General features: G+C 52.8%; 2 protein-coding genes across 5 annotated transcripts in view; both read right to left on the bottom strand.

Moving 5' to 3' along the window:
* Positions 1 to 3958: 3958 nt before the first annotated feature.
* Positions 3959 to 12228, bottom strand: LOC140843051 (zinc finger protein 550-like). 4 transcript variants are annotated; one of them, XM_073226777.1, is made up of 4 exons: positions 11583 to 11824; positions 8614 to 8740; positions 8292 to 8383; positions 3959 to 6574 (listed from the first exon to the last, which is right to left on the bottom strand). In XM_073226777.1, exons 1-4 carry the CDS (start codon positions 11607 to 11609, stop codon positions 6548 to 6550), a joined length of 273 nt encoding a protein of 90 aa, XP_073082878.1. In that variant the 5' UTR covers positions 11610 to 11824; the 3' UTR covers positions 3959 to 6547. The 4 variants fall into 4 exon arrangements, with proteins under 4 accessions (XP_073082878.1, XP_073082877.1, XP_073082875.1 ...); XM_073226776.1 differs by lacking the exon at positions 8292 to 8383; XM_073226774.1 differs by lacking the exons at positions 3959 to 6574; positions 8292 to 8383; positions 8614 to 8740 and adding an exon at positions 10541 to 10990 and having other exon boundaries at positions 11417 to 12228.
* Positions 3959 to 17788, bottom strand: part of LOC140847204 (uncharacterized) — an 87893-nt gene continuing 74063 nt past the window's right edge. The window contains exon 4 of the mRNA XM_073226783.1: positions 3959 to 5408. Coding sequence (XP_073082884.1) covers positions 5225 to 5408 — 184 coding nt within the window. The 3' untranslated portion in view covers positions 3959 to 5224. The remainder of the gene's footprint in view (positions 5409 to 17788) is intronic.

The following is a 17788-nucleotide window of genomic DNA, read 5'->3' as shown; positions in this document are numbered from 1 at the left end:
TATTTGCAGATGACATGACATAGTACATAAAAAACCCTAAAGACAACACTCCAAAATGACTAGATCTGATATTGGAATACAGCAAAATTGCAGGATACAAACATAACGCACGGAAATCTGTGGCTTTCCTATACACTAACAATGAACCAATAGAAAGAGAAATCAGGAAAACAACTCCATTCACAATCGCATCAAAAAGACTAAAATACCTAGGAAGAAACCTGACCAAAGAAGTGAAAGACCTATATCTTGAAAACTACAAGACACTCTTAAGAGAAATTAAAGGGGACACTAGCAAATGGAAATTCATCCCATGCTCTTGGCTAGGAAGAATTAATATCGTCAAAATGGCCATCCTGCCCAAAGCAATATACAGATTTGATGCAATCCCTATCAAATTACCAGCAACATTCTTCAATGAACTGGAACAAATATTTCAAAAATTCATATGGAAACACCAAAGAGCATGAATAGCCAAATCAATCCTGAGAAGGAAGCCAAAGTGGTGAAGATCTCACTCCTCAACTTCAAGCTCTACTAGAAAGCCACAGTAATCAAGACAATTTGGTACTGGCATAAGAAGAGAGCCACAGACCAGTGGAACAGATTAGAGACTCCAGACATTAACCCAAACATATATGGTCAATTAATATTTGAAAAAGGACCCATGGACATACAATGGGGAAATGACAGTCTCTTCAACAGATGGTGCTGGCAAAACTGGACAGCTACACATAAGAGAATGAAACTGGAGCATTGACTAACCCCATACACAAAAGTAAATTCAAAATGGGTCAAAGACTTGAATGTAACTCATGAAACCATAAAACTCTTAGAAAAAAACATAGGCAAAAATCTCTTAGACATAAACATGAGTGACCTCTTCTTGAACATATCTCCATGGGCAAGGAAAACAAAAGCAAAAGTGAACAAGTGGGACTATATTAAGCTGAAAAGCTTCTGTACAGCAAAAGACAACATCAATAGAACAAAAAGGTACCTTACAGTATGGGAGAATATATTTGTAAATGACAGATCCGATAAAGGCTTGACATCCAAAATATATGAAGAGCTCACCCACCTCAATAAAAAAAAAACAAATAATCCAATTAAAAAATGGGCAGAGGAACTAAACAGACAGTTCTCCAAAAAAGAAATTCAGATGGCCAACAGACACATGAAAAGATGCTCCATATCACTGTCTTCAGAGAAGTGCAGATTAAAACCACAATGAGATATCACCTCACACCAGTAAGGATAGCTACCATCCAAAAGACAAACAACAACAAATGTTGGTGAGGTTATGGAGAAAGGGGAACCTTCCTACACTGCTGGTGAGAATGTAAATTAGTTCAACCATTGTGGAAAGCAGTATGGAGGTTCCTCCAAACGCTCAAAATACACTTACCATTTGACCCAGGAATTCCAACCCTAGGAATGCAGCACTCCAGTTTGAAAAAGACAGATGCACTCCTATGTTTATCGCAGCACTATTTACAATAGCCAAGAATTGGAAGCAACCTCCATCAGTAGACGAATGGATAAACAAGATGTGGTATATATACACAATGGAATATTACTCACCCATAAGAAGAAAACAAATCCTACCATTTGTAATAACACGGATGTAGCTAGAGGGTATTATGCTCAGTGAAATAAGCCAAGCAGAGAAAGAGAAATACCGAATGATTTCACTCATCTATCGACTATAAGAACAAAGGAAAAACTGAAGGAACAAAACACAGAACCCAAGAATGGACTAACAGATACCAAAGGGAAAGGGACTGGGGAGGATGGGTGGGTAGGGAGGGATAAGGGTTGGGGAGAAGGGGGTATTATAATTAGTATGCCTAATGTCGGGGGTGGGAGAAAGGGGAGGGCTGTGCAACACAGAGAAGACAAGTCGTGATTCTACAACATTTTGCTATGCTGATGGACAGTGACTGTAATGGGGTTTGGGGGTAGGACTTGATGTAGGGGAAAGCCTAGTAAACATAATATTTTTCACGTAATTGTAGATTAATGAAAACAAAAAGAAAAGAAAAAGGGGGATTACTCCCTGATAGGATAAAACTAACTGCAAATCAACGATTAATGCATGTTTTACATATCCTTAATTCTGATCTTTAAAAGGGTGTCAGATGATCAGCTATGGAAGTACATTTTTCTGATAATATTCCTTTATCTTAAAAAAAAAAAAGCAGTTCCTCTGTGGTGATATCCAATAGGTTCTTCACAATGGTATAAAGGTCATATCAAAGTGTGGGCAAAGGGTTTGTTTGTGTTTATACAGAGGATCAAAGCCTAATTTGGCTACCCAGAAAATGAATTAAGATACGATATGAAGAACTTCCAACATCAACATAATCTGGAAGAGTCATTCCAGAAGATGATCATCAAAAAAACTTCAACAAAGATCCTGTCACTGTTGCAGTTGTAGCTGCATTCATCCCACAGGTTCCTGGACGTGTCATTGGAATGAAGGAGATATTTAAGCTGGCCTGTGCATACAGTAAAACAACAAATTTAACTGGATCTATATTGTTGGAACTCAACCAAGAATTAGGAGAAGTGCAAGTTGCAGTGCTCCAAAATTGTATGACTATAGACTATCTACTGTTAAAAGAACATATGGGATGTGAACAGTTCCCAGGAATGTGCTGTTTTAATTTGTCTGATTTTTCTCAAACTATTCAAATTCAGTTAGACAATATCCATCATATCATTGGTAAGTTTTCACAAATGCCTAGGATACCTAACTGGTTTTCTTGGTTTCACTGGAGATGGCTGGTAATTGTAGGACTGCTTTTGTTACGTAGCTGTATTCCTATTATGTTATGTGTGTATGCAATTTAATAAGTAGTTTAAAACCTACACATGCTTATGTTACTCTAGAAGAAGTTATGTCAAAGAAATAATCAATCTTCCCATGTTTTCTTCCGTCTGCTACTTCTATAGCTTTTATTCTTCCTTCCTAATTACAACCACTTAGTAGAATTCATGCCTCATATTGAAAATCACCGAGTATCATAATTCTTCCAAGTGGTAAAGACACCTCAAGACAAATGCTGGGCAGAGAAGCCACAGGGCATAAATCTGGAAGAAGTAAAAAGCTAACCTTTTCAAACAATATTGCTTCTCTCCCACTAAACAACTTTACATTTCCCTGTATGGCCCCGGAAGATGACTGGTTAGCCAGAGACGGGTAAGATTCCTCAAGGGAGGAACAACCTAAGACAGGCACAGCTGCAGGGGGGCCATCAGGTGAGAAATTGGGAATCAACAGAGATGAGGCTTAGAACCTCACCCCCAACCCTGTTTTGAGAGAAATCTTCTGCATCCGTGGATGTTTTGTTGCCCACGTCTAGCTTGAATTAATACTTAGTCTATAGGCACAGACCTGATCATCTACATTTGCCCTCTTACGGCACTGAATTGTGTTTTCTACCTTTATCTTGCATCTACCTACCACTTCAGCATTTTATTAAAAAAGAAAATAAGGGAGAAATGTGGGCTTGATATATAAATCAAGCATAAAAATCAAATGAATAATCATATCTGACTTGATTGTTTACAGTTCATGATGTGTGATCAAATGAAAGTTTCTGTGATGACTTCCCTTGTACTGTTCACCATGTAAGAACTTGTTCACCGTGTAAGAACTTGTTCGTTATGCTTCAGAAGATTGGAGACTGTTGAGAATTAGGCTTGGGGTTGATTAATGATTCTGCATTGAGTCCCTTATACAGAATTTTATTGTTGTTAACAGTCATTTGATCAATAAATATGAGATGCCCTCTCAAATAAATAAATAAATATGAGAGATGCCCTCTCAAAAAAATCTTAGTCTCAAAAGAAATTCCCACAGTATGAATTTCAAATGACTGCATCGTACATGAAGACCAAGGGAGTAAATCCATGGTGGCGACTGTAAAGTCAGCACGAACTTGACCCCATGCCTAAATATGCAGATTATTTATTTGTAACACAACTTCACACAACCATTTTTAAGATCAGACAATGAGAATCCTGTTCCACATTTGTCTTCCATAGTTTATCATGCATTTACTTCAGCTGTGCATGTAGCTTTCCTGGTTTCGGCTATGATTCAATGCCTTGACGACTGCTGAGGGGAGTCCTCTGCACAGGATTGAAGTCCTTCATAAGGTGAGCGGGCCTCCTCCAAGCAAATGAGGGCCTGAAGGAAAAGACTCACATCCCTGGAGGGAGGGAGCTCTGGCCGCAGACTCAGGCTGCAACAGCAACTCCTCCAGCGTACGGCCTGCCTGTGGACGTCAAGCAGTTCCGCCCTCACGATCGTGTGGGCCCCTTCCTCAGTGTCACACGGGCGGCGTGCTCCGACTTCCCAGAGAACCCTGCACTGCTGCACTGGGCGAGCAGGTGACAGCAATGGCCCCGACACGGACAGGCCATCTGTTCTTCAAGCCCAGGGGGAAGGGGCCTCAGCACGAACCGACCTGCTGACACCTTACTTCTAGCCTCCAGATCTGCGAGAAAATTAATTTCTGGTGTTTGAAGCACCACCGCCCCCGAAACAAAAACAACAACAAAACCAACTCACAGTGATAGTGAACATGGTGGCCAGCACTGCAGGACGAGCAGCTGACAGGCAGGGGCACCAGGAGCCTGCCAGGGCCCTGGAAGCACCCTAAAGCCTGACTGTGCTGGAGGGCACTTCAACTAATACGTGTGCAAAAAGTTAAGCAGAACCCTTAAGGTTTGTGCACGTGATAATATACTTCCAGCGTAAAAAAAATTATGGAGATTTTAACAAAAACACTGTAAGTCAAGTGCACATGTAATTTTTAAAAATGAGGCAACTCTTTCAAGAAACGTGGCTTCATGAGTGGAGGGGACGTTCGTGCTGGGCTGCTGTGGATCTAAAGGCCCAGGGCCCATTTTACTTTTCCCCAAGCATAAGTGACGTGAGCCTATGTGGAGAGAGAAGATGGATACACGAGTCGGAGGAAAGTGAAGAAGCAGGTTCCCAGAGAAGACAGAGGCGCCATGCGGGGCCAGTGGGGGAACAGGCCAAGAGGTCAGGGGGAAGACGTGTTCCTCAGAGGAAAAGGGAAGCCACAGCTGCGGGGCACAGATGGGCCAGCACAGGCTCGGGAGCAAGCAGCAGAGGCACGCAGCGTTCGTTTTTAACGTGATGCTGATTCTGTGCTGAGTCGGCAGTGACTGAGGAAGCCGTGATGACTTAGACCAGGTCGGAGTGGGTGCAGCGGCTGGTGCAGGGTACCGAGCTGCACAGGGGCACGGAGATGTGGGCAGGCAGGGTGGGAGGCTCCAGCATCATCCAGGCAAAAGACGGCGAGAGCCGGGCCAGGTGCCGGTGGAGCTCCTGAGGGTGGCGGGCAAGGCAGGCTCGGGAGACACAGCATCTGATGGGCAGGACCAGGGGCATGCGGACGGGGGTGGGACAGAGACGGAGACACTGAGGTGCTGCTGCCTGTGGGGTGTCCTGCCTCCTAACTGGCTGGGGTGGCAGGACGTTCTCTGAACTGGGCTGGGGGAGGAGCGTATGTGGTCAAGCAGCTTGGTGCCCCGGACAGCGAAGTGAGCTGTGGGATGAAGGAGACGGGGGTGGCATCTGGGACAGACGGTTGGGGTGGAGGTGCTGGCTGAAGACGCGCGTGCGCTGGCTGAAAAGGCTGAAGGGCACAGAGAGGCGCACCTGCGACTCCCCAGACGGCTCACTCAGAGGCACACCTGTGGCTGGAGAGGCCAAGCATCCTGGTGTTTGTCAGGGCAAGAGGGGAAGGAAGATACAGGGCAAGGAGTTGTTTCTGCGTGTCTGACAGACAAACAGGACGGATGGATGGCGAAGGTGGGGAAGAGTGGGGGTCACACGACAGCACACATGAAAATACCAAGGAGAAGCAAGGCCCCTTTTCCTCAGTCCAGAAAGGAACGGGTGATGTCACTGTCACTCATGATGGACATAATTACATGGACACACCAAGAGCGAACGTTGTGAGCCCTTCCTACTGGCCAGGCACTGTCCTAAGCAGCCTGCTGCGTTACGGCATTACAACTGCCAATGACCCCATCACACACAGACTGTGTCACTGACTGACCGTAGGGGGAATACAGCAAGCTGCGCTGAAGACCAGGCCCACGGGCTCTTTCCCTGGGCACAGACCTAAGCCACATTCCCCAGGCCTGAGGCCCCAGGGGTGGCGAATGCCTAGATCCTGTCATGGAACACGTGGAGTCAAGTTCACATCATGTGCAACTGCAGGCGTCCCCCCACCAGCCGGATGGTTCCAGAGCAACCCGAAAGCTACACGCTGACATTAGAAGGTGCCCAGGTCTCTAAACAATGGTGATCAGCGGATGTGCATCCCTGGACGTGACAGAGGAGCAGCCAGAAGCCCCAGGAGCTCAGAGTCTCTGCTCGCAGGCTGGCGGCTGCCACGGCCCCACCCGACCAGCTGCTGGCTTGTACCTGGGGAGGTGCTTCGGGCGAGGAGGTCCCTCCTCACTGGCCACAGCTGCTGCCCACGCTCCAGCAGGTGGGTCAGCTCAGGTTTGGGAACCGGATGCCCTATTGATGGAGAAAGAAACAACATGGGTGTTTTGATGAAAACAACAAAACCCTTCCATTCTGTCTGGGGTGTCAGAGCTGCTCCCGAGGTAAAGAAAATGCTCATTTGTGACCCAGAAACCAAGCCCCAAACCCCACTCTTGGACTGCACGTGAGGTACCAGGTGGCACTGCCTGCCGACCCACCACTGCCCCTGAAGGTCATCGGTGGGAGCCAGAGCGCACGGGGTGTGCACGACGCTCACACGCGGCCCTGGGTCCCCGGGGCGGGGGGGCACTTCCTCCCGGAAGTTCTGTAATTGATCCATGTGGCTGGTTTCAAACGCCCTGCGCTTCAGGAACACCTGGGGATGCCTGATTTCAGTCTCAATGGCAGAAACAGAAGGTCTCGCATTGAAGGTGAGGCCTCGGCATTCGGGAAGTCTCCCTGAGGACAGAGAACTCCCGGTGGAGGCCGGTCAGCACCAGGGAAGTGGCAGCTCTGATCACCAGAAGGGGGGGCAGAGGCGGGCTGGGCGCTCTGCGGGGGAAGCCTTCACCGAAGTGCGGGGCAGCCCGCAGCCCGCAGCCCGAGGAGCAGGCAGACGCCTGGCCCAGAGGACCTTCCCGCGGCTGGTGACGAACCCGCGCTGCTCCGCCCGCCAGCCCCGCGGCGCCACTTGGGCCTCTCTGAGGTGAGGCGGAGAATTTCCTTCGGGGAAGCCAGTTCCAGTCGGTTTTCTCTTCCACGCAGCCGCATTCGTCTCAGCGGAGGCGGGAGGGTTCTGGGGACAAGTCCGGTGATGGGGGCAGCAGGGCCTACCAACCTCTCCTCTGGCCGGTTCTGCTCCACAGCCCAGGGTTTGCTCAGACAGGTGTCAGTCACAGTCCCCGCGCTCTGCCTGTCACCTGCCCAGCACTGGGCTCAGGGAGCGGAGGCAGGCAGAGTGCGACAGGCATTCTTCGGGCCCTGTCACTCAGGGCCTTTCCTGGGGCTGATTCCTCCTCCTGGAAGCCCCCTCCCCGCTGGCTCACAGCCTTCGAGTTCCCAGCACCAACGTCCTTCCCTGAGATGCCTTTTTTGAAGCACTCATGACCGGCTTTCACCTGAAGCCCCTTTAGTTTTCTTTCGACAACTCATCACAATTCATCTAAGAATGGACACCTACCTTCCCCACTAAACTCAGGCTGATGGGTGTGCACAGCATACGGTGTGAGCCACCGTCACTGATGGCTTCTCCTTGACCCACGTCCCCTTTTTTCTTAAAATTTTATTCTAAAAGGGAGCCCTGTTTTGCTTTCGTAAATGAGAAAAGTCACTTTAGGTTGTGACAAATGGAAAGTTACTGTTAAAACAAAACAATGAAAGAAAAAAAAAACACCATTAAAGTCCCAGCAAGCTCATGCACACTGCCCAGGGCTGGGAGCTGGAGGCCGTGCCCACAGCGACGAGAGGAACTGGTCAAAAGGAAGGAGCACGGAACCCTAAACAGTGATCCGAGACGTTCTCTTGACACTGAACAGCATCCCGACAGAACAGGTAAAAGTACTGGGTTTTTGGGGTACCACCTGTGCCTCGGACATTCCTGCGTGCCTTCTGACTCCTGCCCTGGCAAGGATCGTGGCCCAAGCCTCAGGAATCCTGTGGTGATGACGACGAGACACCAGGGCAGTTTTCCCTGACCCTGCTGTTCAGGGGTCACCGGTGACAAATACCATGTGGAGCCTGCCTGACTCACCGTCTCGAGAGCGGCCCATAGCCCACGACCCTGCTCCAGGACTGTGGGACACATGACACGACCAGGCAGGGCCAGCTTCCCCCCTGTGGCATCTGGAATAAGGATTCAGACTGAGGTTGCAGCGTGCTGGGCCCTGGGGTGAGGCCTTGTGTTCAGAGGGACACTGTCTCAATCCCACTGACACCCGACACACACAAAGGGCGACCAGGCAGGAGGAAAAGGGACCAGGAAACTATGGGCTCCGGGGAAGGGCAGGTGGCTCCTCCGATCCTGACAGCCAGGAACCAGGGGTCCCGCACAGGGGTGTGAGGCGATCCCTTACCCAGGGACGCCAGGAGCCCACACGTCTCCAGCATCACCTCCTGGTACAGGGTCCTCTGGGTCGGGCCCAGCTGCCCCCACTCCTCCCGGGAAAAGGTCACGGCCACATCCTCGAAGGTCACGGACACCTGGAAAGTCAAACGGAGTAAGTGGTGTTGCCTTGTGCTGTTGGATGGGATCAGAGCCTGTCACTCAGTCACTGCTGAAGGTGCAGAGACCCAGGCCCAGGCCCCGATCACAGAGGCCAAGCTCCGTGCTGGGCTCGAAGGGGAGGACGCAGCCTTTGGACATAATGCAACTGTGGCTAAGAGCAAAACCTCCCCTAGGGTAGCCACCGGAGATGGTGCAGTGTGTCCCCACGAGGATTGGGGGGCAGATGGTGAGTGTTCTGTGACGTCAGAGGGACGGGGATGTGGCGGTGTTGGTCCCAACAACGAGAGCTGGAGCAGCAGGCGAACAGCCCTAGACCCCGCGTACCAGCCAGCTGAGGGCTCACAAGCCAGGGAATGGACTGCACATGCCCCATTCTGCAGTTAAGATGCCCAGGGACAGAATCAAGACTCCTGAGTCTGCCACTTCCCAGGTGTGTGGCCGTAGGGAGGACATCACGTCATTTCTCTAAGGCTTGATTTCTGCAGCCACCCCAGAACTGGCACTTCACCAGGAAGAGAAAACGTTCACGTGGCAGACCCTGGAGCCCCAGGCCCACGAGCATTCGGTGTACTCTGTTTCACCAATCCTCCCACAGTGCACGAGGTTAATGCCATCATCACCTGCACCTGGGCTCAGGCAGCTCTAGAAAGTTACCCACAATCCCAATTTTAAGGGTCAGAGATGGTATCTGAACAACCCAGGAAAGATGGCCAAGAGTTGCCAGAAGATGGGAAGGTGGGGGTCAGGGGCACCTACGAGGGGACACCTATGCACAAGAAGGACATGGTGAGACTTGGGGACAGGGCACCGGACGACGGGAAGGCTCAGGAGAAAGCCTGCCGAGCGGGCCGCGGGGCTGGGTGAGCAAGCGGTGGAGGACAGCAGCGCAGGCCCAGTGGGGGGCCCCTGACGGGTGCCCCGCTCAGTCACTCAGCTGTTCACCGAGGGCCTTTCACCAGCCCAGGCTGTTCCCGGTCTCGGCACAGAGGGACAACAGGCGCTTGTGATCCGGGGCTGGAAACAGATCCTAAACCAGCAAGGGGGCCCCAGAGATGACAAAAACAAGAAAACAGAGCAAGGAGACGAAAGAGATTGTGGCCCACTGCAGATGTGGTGACAGGGGAGGCTACTGTCGGGACAGCACACTGGGCCGAGACTGCAGTAAACAGAGGAGGGGGCCATGCGGCTGCGATGTTAACCGATGTGACAAGCCCTGACGATGAACAGGGCTGGTAAGGCTGACCGGGGTGACTGCCGGGGCGTGACCCAGGGCCTCCTGCGCGTTCGTGTCCCAAAGGACACCACACTCCTGCACACCGTCATCACCGACCATCTGAATGCTCTTCCTTTTCAAATATAACTGCATGTCTTAAACAACACAGACTCACTGCTGTCATTGGGGATCTGAGAGTCAGACGCCCCGGCGGCCTTGGCTCCCAGCCTGCCCTGCTGCCTTTGCCGTCCTAGCATAGCAGCAACTCAAAAACGCTACTCCTGCCTCTCGGCCGCCAGCATTTAAGTGTGTACAGGAAGGAGGGCAGGGAGCCCCGAGGAGCAGCCTGCCGCCGGGGTGAGCCCCGAAGCTCAGCACAGGTCCAGGGGCGTGTCCATGCCAGCCCTTCCCACACCTTGCTGGACACCCGCCGACACACATCAACCGTGCATCCTTCCCAGTTCCCCAGACTAGGACAAAGGAATTCGTATTGCTGTACTGAATTAAAATGTCAACATTCCTATTTTATACCAAAGAAAACAGCAGCCCAGAGCAGCAGGGAGACTTACAGAGAGAAAATTTTATTTGCAATATAAATAAACCAGGTCCCACTTGCTGATTCAGTAAATGAATATATATATCCGTGTCTGTGTACATAGTATGTAGAGTCACACAAATTTTCCGTCAGAAAATTAAAGCAAAAACTGTCCGCCCTTTTTACACACGCTCATTTACACAAGTCTGATACATCTTACTGGGTTTTCCTTCCTAAATGTAAAAAAGAGAGGAGATCTATGTACAGCAAGGAAGCATTTTTGTCAGTTTCTCAACTGTGGCAAGATTTTAATCCGCTGCGCTAAATAATCCCTAAAAATCACCCGAGGCGGTAAAATGCAGTGGGAGGGGATTTTCCTCCTTGGGCCCCGGCGCAGTCCTGACACCTGGACGCTGAAGAAGGATCAAAACAGGAGTCGGGTTACAGAAATCCGAGGTTTTGCTGTGGACCCTGGGGCTGGGGTGCGGGGGGGGGTCAGACCTCTCAGCCCACAGACCTCACAGCGCCTGCACGCGCGCATCCTCGCCCCCTCCGCCCCTGCCCTCGATTTGAAATGGGCGCGTTTGCTGGTAGTAGAAAGCAGGCATGGGCGAGACGAGCGCCCGGCAGGCTTCCACGGACCAGGAGCTGGAGTGGCGGCTGAGCCACAGCCACAGCCGACGGTGCGAGGCAGGGCTTGGGCGCCCCGTCTGAGTTGCCGCGGCCTCGGCAAGGGGCGCAGCCGGACCCCAGTGATGTCGGCGAACCCTGGGCCTCCTCCCTGAGGACCGCCCCGCGCGCACGGCGTTGTGTTCGGGGGGCCCTGGGGCCACACACCTCGCCCCTCCACACAGAATCCCGCCGGCCGTCAGGAACGGGGCCCTCCCCCACGGGACCCCTGACCTGGATTCCGCACCCGGAGCCGAGGTGACCCCATCCTGGCGCTCCGAGAAACGGCCGGGAGAAGGTAAGGCGAAGGGTCGAAGGTCACCGTCCTCCCGCACGTCCGGGCGGCGGGGCCGCGACGCTGGGGGTCCGAGAGCGGGAGGCGCGGGGACCGTCCACTCACCTGCGCCGGGTCCAAGGGCGCCGCCATCAGACCTGTGGCGAGCGGGGCCGCACGGGGGCGCCCGGGGGCTCAGCGACCCCACCCAGAACCCGCGGAGGCGCAGGTGGGGCCTCCCCGCCGTTCCGCCCTGCTCCGAACGACCGGCAGCCGAGAACTCAGCGCCACTGTGGAGGAATCGCGCCCCACGCCGTAAACGCTTCCGCCTGGCGACGCCGGAAATCCCGCCTCTACCAACGGGACCGGAACGCCCCCTTTCCTGTGATGTCGCCCTCTCGGTGCACACCGGGTAATGTAGTTTCTCTCCTGCGTCTGGCCAGGCTGGGGAGCGCTCCCCCTTGTAGGAGATAAAGGTCTGGAGGCCAGGAAAGAGCTGACAAAGGTGTGGGGAGGCCCCAGGGAAGGAGAGGCAAGGGACACTCTCCAGGGGAAGCACCCAAATTTCCCGGTTGTGTTTTCTGCATCTTGTTATTTCAGATGATCCCAATGGAACAAGTGGGCACACTGTATTGTGAGTTTTAAAATTTTCTTTTAAAACCTGTGAGCGCCTCTCAGGTGACCAGGTGCACCGGTGTGGAAAGGCTGGCCCCTGACACAAGTTCACCTTCTTTCCTCGCCTGTGACCCAGTGACATCCAATGCCCAGGGCCTGTGTACCTCCCCTGATTCCCAGTAAAGGCCAGACTTGCCTAGAGGTCCTCCCTCTCCCTGGGCGCTGCGGAGTGATGGGGAGGATTATTCTCTCCAAGCCATGCTGTCTGCATTGCCACATCCACTACAGGAAGACTGTGTGATTGCGTGTGTGTGATGGAAATAAATGAAGACCAGAAATGAGTACAAGCAAGGGCTATAAGGTATTTATTCAGACCTTGCCACAGCAAGAGTCAGTCACTGTCGCTTGCATTTGTCAGACAGGGGAGTGGAAAATTTATTATGAAAACAAGGAGCGCCTCAGGAATGCGCTGGTGGAGGCCCTTACCAGGGACCGCTGGAGGCAGAAAACAAGCAGTGAGGCAATCCTGCAGGATCAGTTAAGGAAGCATATTCGGCTTTCTCCAGCTGGTCTTAAGTTGGGAGCTGGGGGTGGGGAGGGAACTTCATGGAAATCAATGCTTATTCACCAGGTCCTGCCCATTGTGCGTTGACTGCTGCAGAACTTCTGGGTCAAAGTTGTGTTTTCAGATATGGGCTGGCCACTGACAGTTTGTATATTCACTCTGTGTGTCTGTGTGTGTGACTGACACACAAGGCCCTGGGGAATCCCTATGTCACGTCTTTCTCACAAATCTCTGTGCACTATTGGTGTGTTTGTGTGGCCACAACTGCTGTGATATACAGATCGTCCTGCAGCACAGGTCCTGGGTGTTTTGCATGTGTTGCTTGGGTGTCTCATGTCAGTTTTTTCTGTTCTGGATGGAGCATACACACGTGTCCAGGCTGTGGTGAGGTGTCAGTTTCGCATGACAGTCTCACAGGTTGTGCTGCAGTGACACTACCACACACCAAAATACCCTCTCCTACTCTGCTGGAGACATGGACAACACACGGCAACTGAAATGCCTGAGATGCCAGGGTGGTTTGCAGTGTGCTAGCAAAACGCTACCACACTGGGTGGGTTTCCAGGTGTGTCCCTATCACACACTTATCCACCAGGACCAGACCTCAATCATCCATCTCATTAATTTATATCCAGTGTAGAGGAAACATGGTGGTGGGGGGAGTGCCAAGCATGTTAAACAGCTTCAAACGGGCTCCCGATGTCCTGAGAATGAAGTTAAAAACTTAATAGCCTCGCCTCGCTATTCCAGAAGCAGTGGCTCCGGGCCGGTCGCGCCTCTGACTTCCCAAACTGTCCTTCTGCCTGTAACACTTCCACTCCTCGTCACAACGGCTGTCAGATACGGGGGCCCACCACTGGCCGCCCCGCTGCTCTGGACACTGGGATCGGGGCTGGATACACGTGAGCAGGCGCCCCGCACTCGGGGCCTTAGGGTCTGGGCAGGGCACACGGGGTAAGGGCGCCGAGGGAGCCTCACCCGAGCCGGGTCCCTCAGCCGGACGCCGCCGTCGGACTCTGTGGGCGCGGCGGGGTCCCAAGTGCCGGCTGCACGTGACGAGACCCGGGCACGCCCGCTACCCGCCGCCGCTGACGCTCAGACCGGCCGCTGTGCGGTGCGACGACCCCTCCCCGATCGCCTCCCAGCCGTCGTCACATGGGGTCGGGCGCCGCGTTCATCACGGACTCGTTCCGCGTCAGGGCGCAGAGCCTCCAGAACCACAGCCTCCGGCGCGGGGCGTCCCTGCCGGCCCTCGGGTCCGAACGCCCAATCGCCCTGTCGTGGGTGCCTATTGGTCGCTGCCTCGGGCCCTTTGCATTATGGGTAAGGTAGTTCCCAGCCTTCTCCGCGGGGCGCACATATGACAGGAAGCCGGAGCCCAGAGGCTGTCCCGCAGGGGTGCGGTAAGGGGCCGGCGCCGGGGCCCTCCAGCCCCGGGACTCAGGCCGGCAGCCCCGCCGCACAAGGGGATCCTCCGGCGGCACCGAGCCCTGGGGTGGGCGCGGGCGGTGGGACGGGAGGACCTGGATGTCGTGGGCGCAGAGTTGGCCCTCGGGGCGCAGTGGGTCCTGGCGGGGGTACGCCTGGGGCCCCGGGGGAGAGGCGTGGCACGGCTCCTCGCCGGTGGAGGGCAGTGCGGACTCGGGGGCCGCGGCTAAGGATTCAGCCCCGCGGCGCGGCCATGGAGGCCCCGTCGAGGTGCCGAGGCCCTCGGAGCCCAGGGACCTGTGGGCCCAGCACGGCCTCCTTCCTCTCCGCGGCGCCCATGCCGCGCTGTCCCCCATCACCCGCTGCCGCGGATCTCAGAGGCTCTGCTGTCCCGAAGCCAGTCGGCTCGCGGAGGACAGGAACGATCCACGCCCTTCGTTAAAAGGGGAGCCGTGGGAGCCGGCGCATTCGTCAGATTACGGGCTTGATGGTCCGATGGAAAAGCACCCCGAGGGCGCCCTGCTACCCCTCGATGAGGCCTCGCTGGGGCGTCCACAGCCCGATCCGGCTCTTCAGGGAGGGGCGCCCCCCTGGCGCTCGGGTTCTGGTACCGCCGCGCTGTGCCCCCTGCACCACCTGAGTCCGTTCCAGGCGCCCCACACGTGCGCTCTCGTCCCTGGGCGCGCCTCGCCCCGCCGTCGCACCGCTGCTCTCAGCCGACACCCTGGTGTCCCCGTGCAGACTGCGAAGGCTGCTTCCGTGCCCGTATCCCACGACCTTTGGGGTCCACGCAGGGATTCCAGCCTCAGGTTCAGCCCCGGGCTGTGCGTACGTGGAAGTGCACAGAACAGCTGAACCCTCAAAGCTGCTTTAAGGTAGAAAGAATAGCGTTTAAAGACGGGGAGAACCTTCCAGGAGGAGAATGACTTGAGTTCGGGAAATTATCGTGCCCCCGCGATACTGCGAGCACCCCCCTCCTCCCCCTCACTGTCCTTCTGTCGTCCGAGCGGATGACCCGCTCTGCTGCTCCAGGCCGGCGGCTGGCGGGCACCTCGAAGCCTTTGTCTACGGGCTTCCCAGCGTTCAGCCCCTTCCTGCTCATTTGCAGGAAGGCTGACGTATCTCGCCTTTGTTTACGTGCCAGACGAAGAAAATATTTTTCCTAACTTGATTGTGACCATAAGACTGTTCTCCCCAGGATATTTAATCATTTCTCTCATGTGTTAATATTTAACAGTCTAATAATTTTCAGTCTTGATATAAGTTTATTATTCTATGTAAAGGTGAGTAGTTAGGTCCTGGAAATCACAATCCTAATAAGAATGCGTTGAATATTTTTGTGTTTCTGGAAATATTACATTGTTTTAGCTACATCAGTGGAAAAATTCACGACATTTTGAAATAGCTTTGAGTTTCGAAATCTGGGGAAACCTGTCAGTTTGGGTATTTTTGGTGTGTGTGTGTGTATATATGTATATATATATGAGTAAAATTTTATATAATATTGTATTTGTCACCTTTATAATTTTCAAGTGTACAATTCAGTAGCATTAGATAAATCTGCAATGTTGTCCGTCTACCCCCACTATCTATTTGCAAAACTATTTAGGAACGCAAAGATAAACTGTGTAATCATTAGTCAGTAACTCCCCATGTGCCCCTCACTCCAGCCCCTAGCAGCTTCCGACCTACTGCCTGTCTTTATGGGTTTGCTTATTCCCCCTATTTCTTACAAGTGGGACCCTACCACATCTATTCTTCTGTGTCTGGCTTGCACCTCTTAGCACAATCTTTCAAGGTCCATCCATCTGTGATACACGTGAGAGCTTATTGCTTCTTATGGCTGAATAACAGTCTGGTGATTGGGCACGCCACATACTGCTTTTCTATTCATCTGTTGACAGACACTTGGCTGTTTCCACTTTTTGGGCGTTCTGATTAATGCTGCTTTGAACATGTGCGGGCGTGTATTTGAGTCCGATTTCAATTTTGGGGGGTTTACGCCCAGGAATGGAGCTTCTTGGTCAGATGACATATCCGTGATAAATGTTTTCACGAGCTGCTAAAGCGTTCCATGGCTCCACTGCCTATCACACTGGGGTGTTTAACATTCACAAAAAAATCATACGAGGGTTCCACCTTCTCCAAATCCTCAGCAATACTTGTCATTTGCTCTTTTGAAAACGTCATCCTGGTAGATGTGGGTTGGCACCTCACTGTGGTTGTGAGTTGAATTTCACTGATGACCAGTGATGCTGACATCTCGAGTCACACCGGAGACCCACTGCTCCCCTTTTCCCGAGGGACCCTGGATCGTTCCTGTCCTCCGCGAGCCGACTGGCTTCGGGGTAGCAGAGCCTCTGAAATCCGCGGCCGCGGGTAATGGGGGACAGTGCGGGCTGGGCACCGCGGGGAGGGAGGCGGTCGGTCTGGGCCCGCAGGCCCCTGGGTTACGGAGTCCACGGCACCTCGACCGGGCCTCCATGACCGCGCCGCTGGGATGAATCCCCAGCCGCGGTCCCCGTGTCCGCGCTGCCCTCCCCCGGCGAGATGCCGAGCCACGCGTCTCACCCCGGCCCCCAGGACGCCCCCCGCCGGTACCCAGGGCGCCCCGAGGTCCGGCACGCCGGGTTGCGAGCAGGTCCCCAGCCCTTGCGTTGCAGCGTCCCAGGCAGTTCCGGGGTCCTGCTCTGCGCCCACCACAGCCCGGCCCGCGTCCGCCCCACCGCCCCCGTACACCCCAGGGCTCGGTGCCGCCGACGGGTCCCTGTGTGCGAATGAACCTGCAGGCGTGAGCCCCGGGCCTGGAGGGCCCCGGTGCCGGCCCTTTGCCGCACACCTGCCGCAATAGCCTCGGGGCATCACGGGGCAGCAGGAAGCAGCCTGGACCCCTTGGGGCGGGGTGGCTACCCGCTGCATTCTCTCCCGAGACCCGCGCTTACCTTCATCCTGGGGCTCTAGGAGGCGTCCGCAGCTTCTGTTCTGTCTTACTACTATAGTCTACGTTGAATTTAGCACTTCTTTCCTATTTACTGTGTTTCCTTAAATACTCTAAGACTTGTAGGTTTGTCTTTCTTATATCCTGACTTGTCTCATAAACTTACAGTAGTGCGTGAAACTCACCGCTCATTGAATATTTATTAAAAAATTGAATAAACAGATCCACATCTATTTTATTTTTTACCGTTACATCTACCTTACAAAGTCCTTTTTAACTACACCTACAAACATTAATCAATGCTCTCATAAATTTAAAAAAATCAAATTTATAGAGTATAATCCTGAGTGGCCAAATTTTCACCATAGCCATTGCTTACATAATCCTCATTTCCTAGTTTCCAGTATGTCCTGTTCAACTTTCCCTTAGATTTTTAACTTAATTTTTTATGCTTATGTTTTCCTAGAGCTCTCCAGCCACTATCTTTGAATTACTATGTAATCATTATTAACAGCTGTCATTGATTTTCATTTCATACGTTTTTCTGAGATACAAACTCCCCAATACAGACATGATCTCTCCCTGCAATTCAGTTGCCATGACTATCACTTCCAATCAAATGGTTGAGATCTTTTTGTTCCAAACCTTTTATCTCACGGTTGCAGTCGTCCACTTTGCACAGGCGAACAGTATAGACATGTCCTATTCCAACGTGGCATTGGGTTAATGGCTCTTCTTTTATAGACTTGCCAGATTCCTCAAAGTAACGGAATGCATCTAAGGATA

This window comes from Manis javanica, chromosome 17 (genome assembly GCF_040802235.1).
Source record: "Manis javanica isolate MJ-LG chromosome 17, MJ_LKY, whole genome shotgun sequence".
Classification (NCBI taxonomy): Eukaryota; Metazoa; Chordata; class Mammalia; order Pholidota; family Manidae; genus Manis; species Manis javanica.
This window is presented reverse-complemented; position numbering and strand designations above follow the sequence as displayed.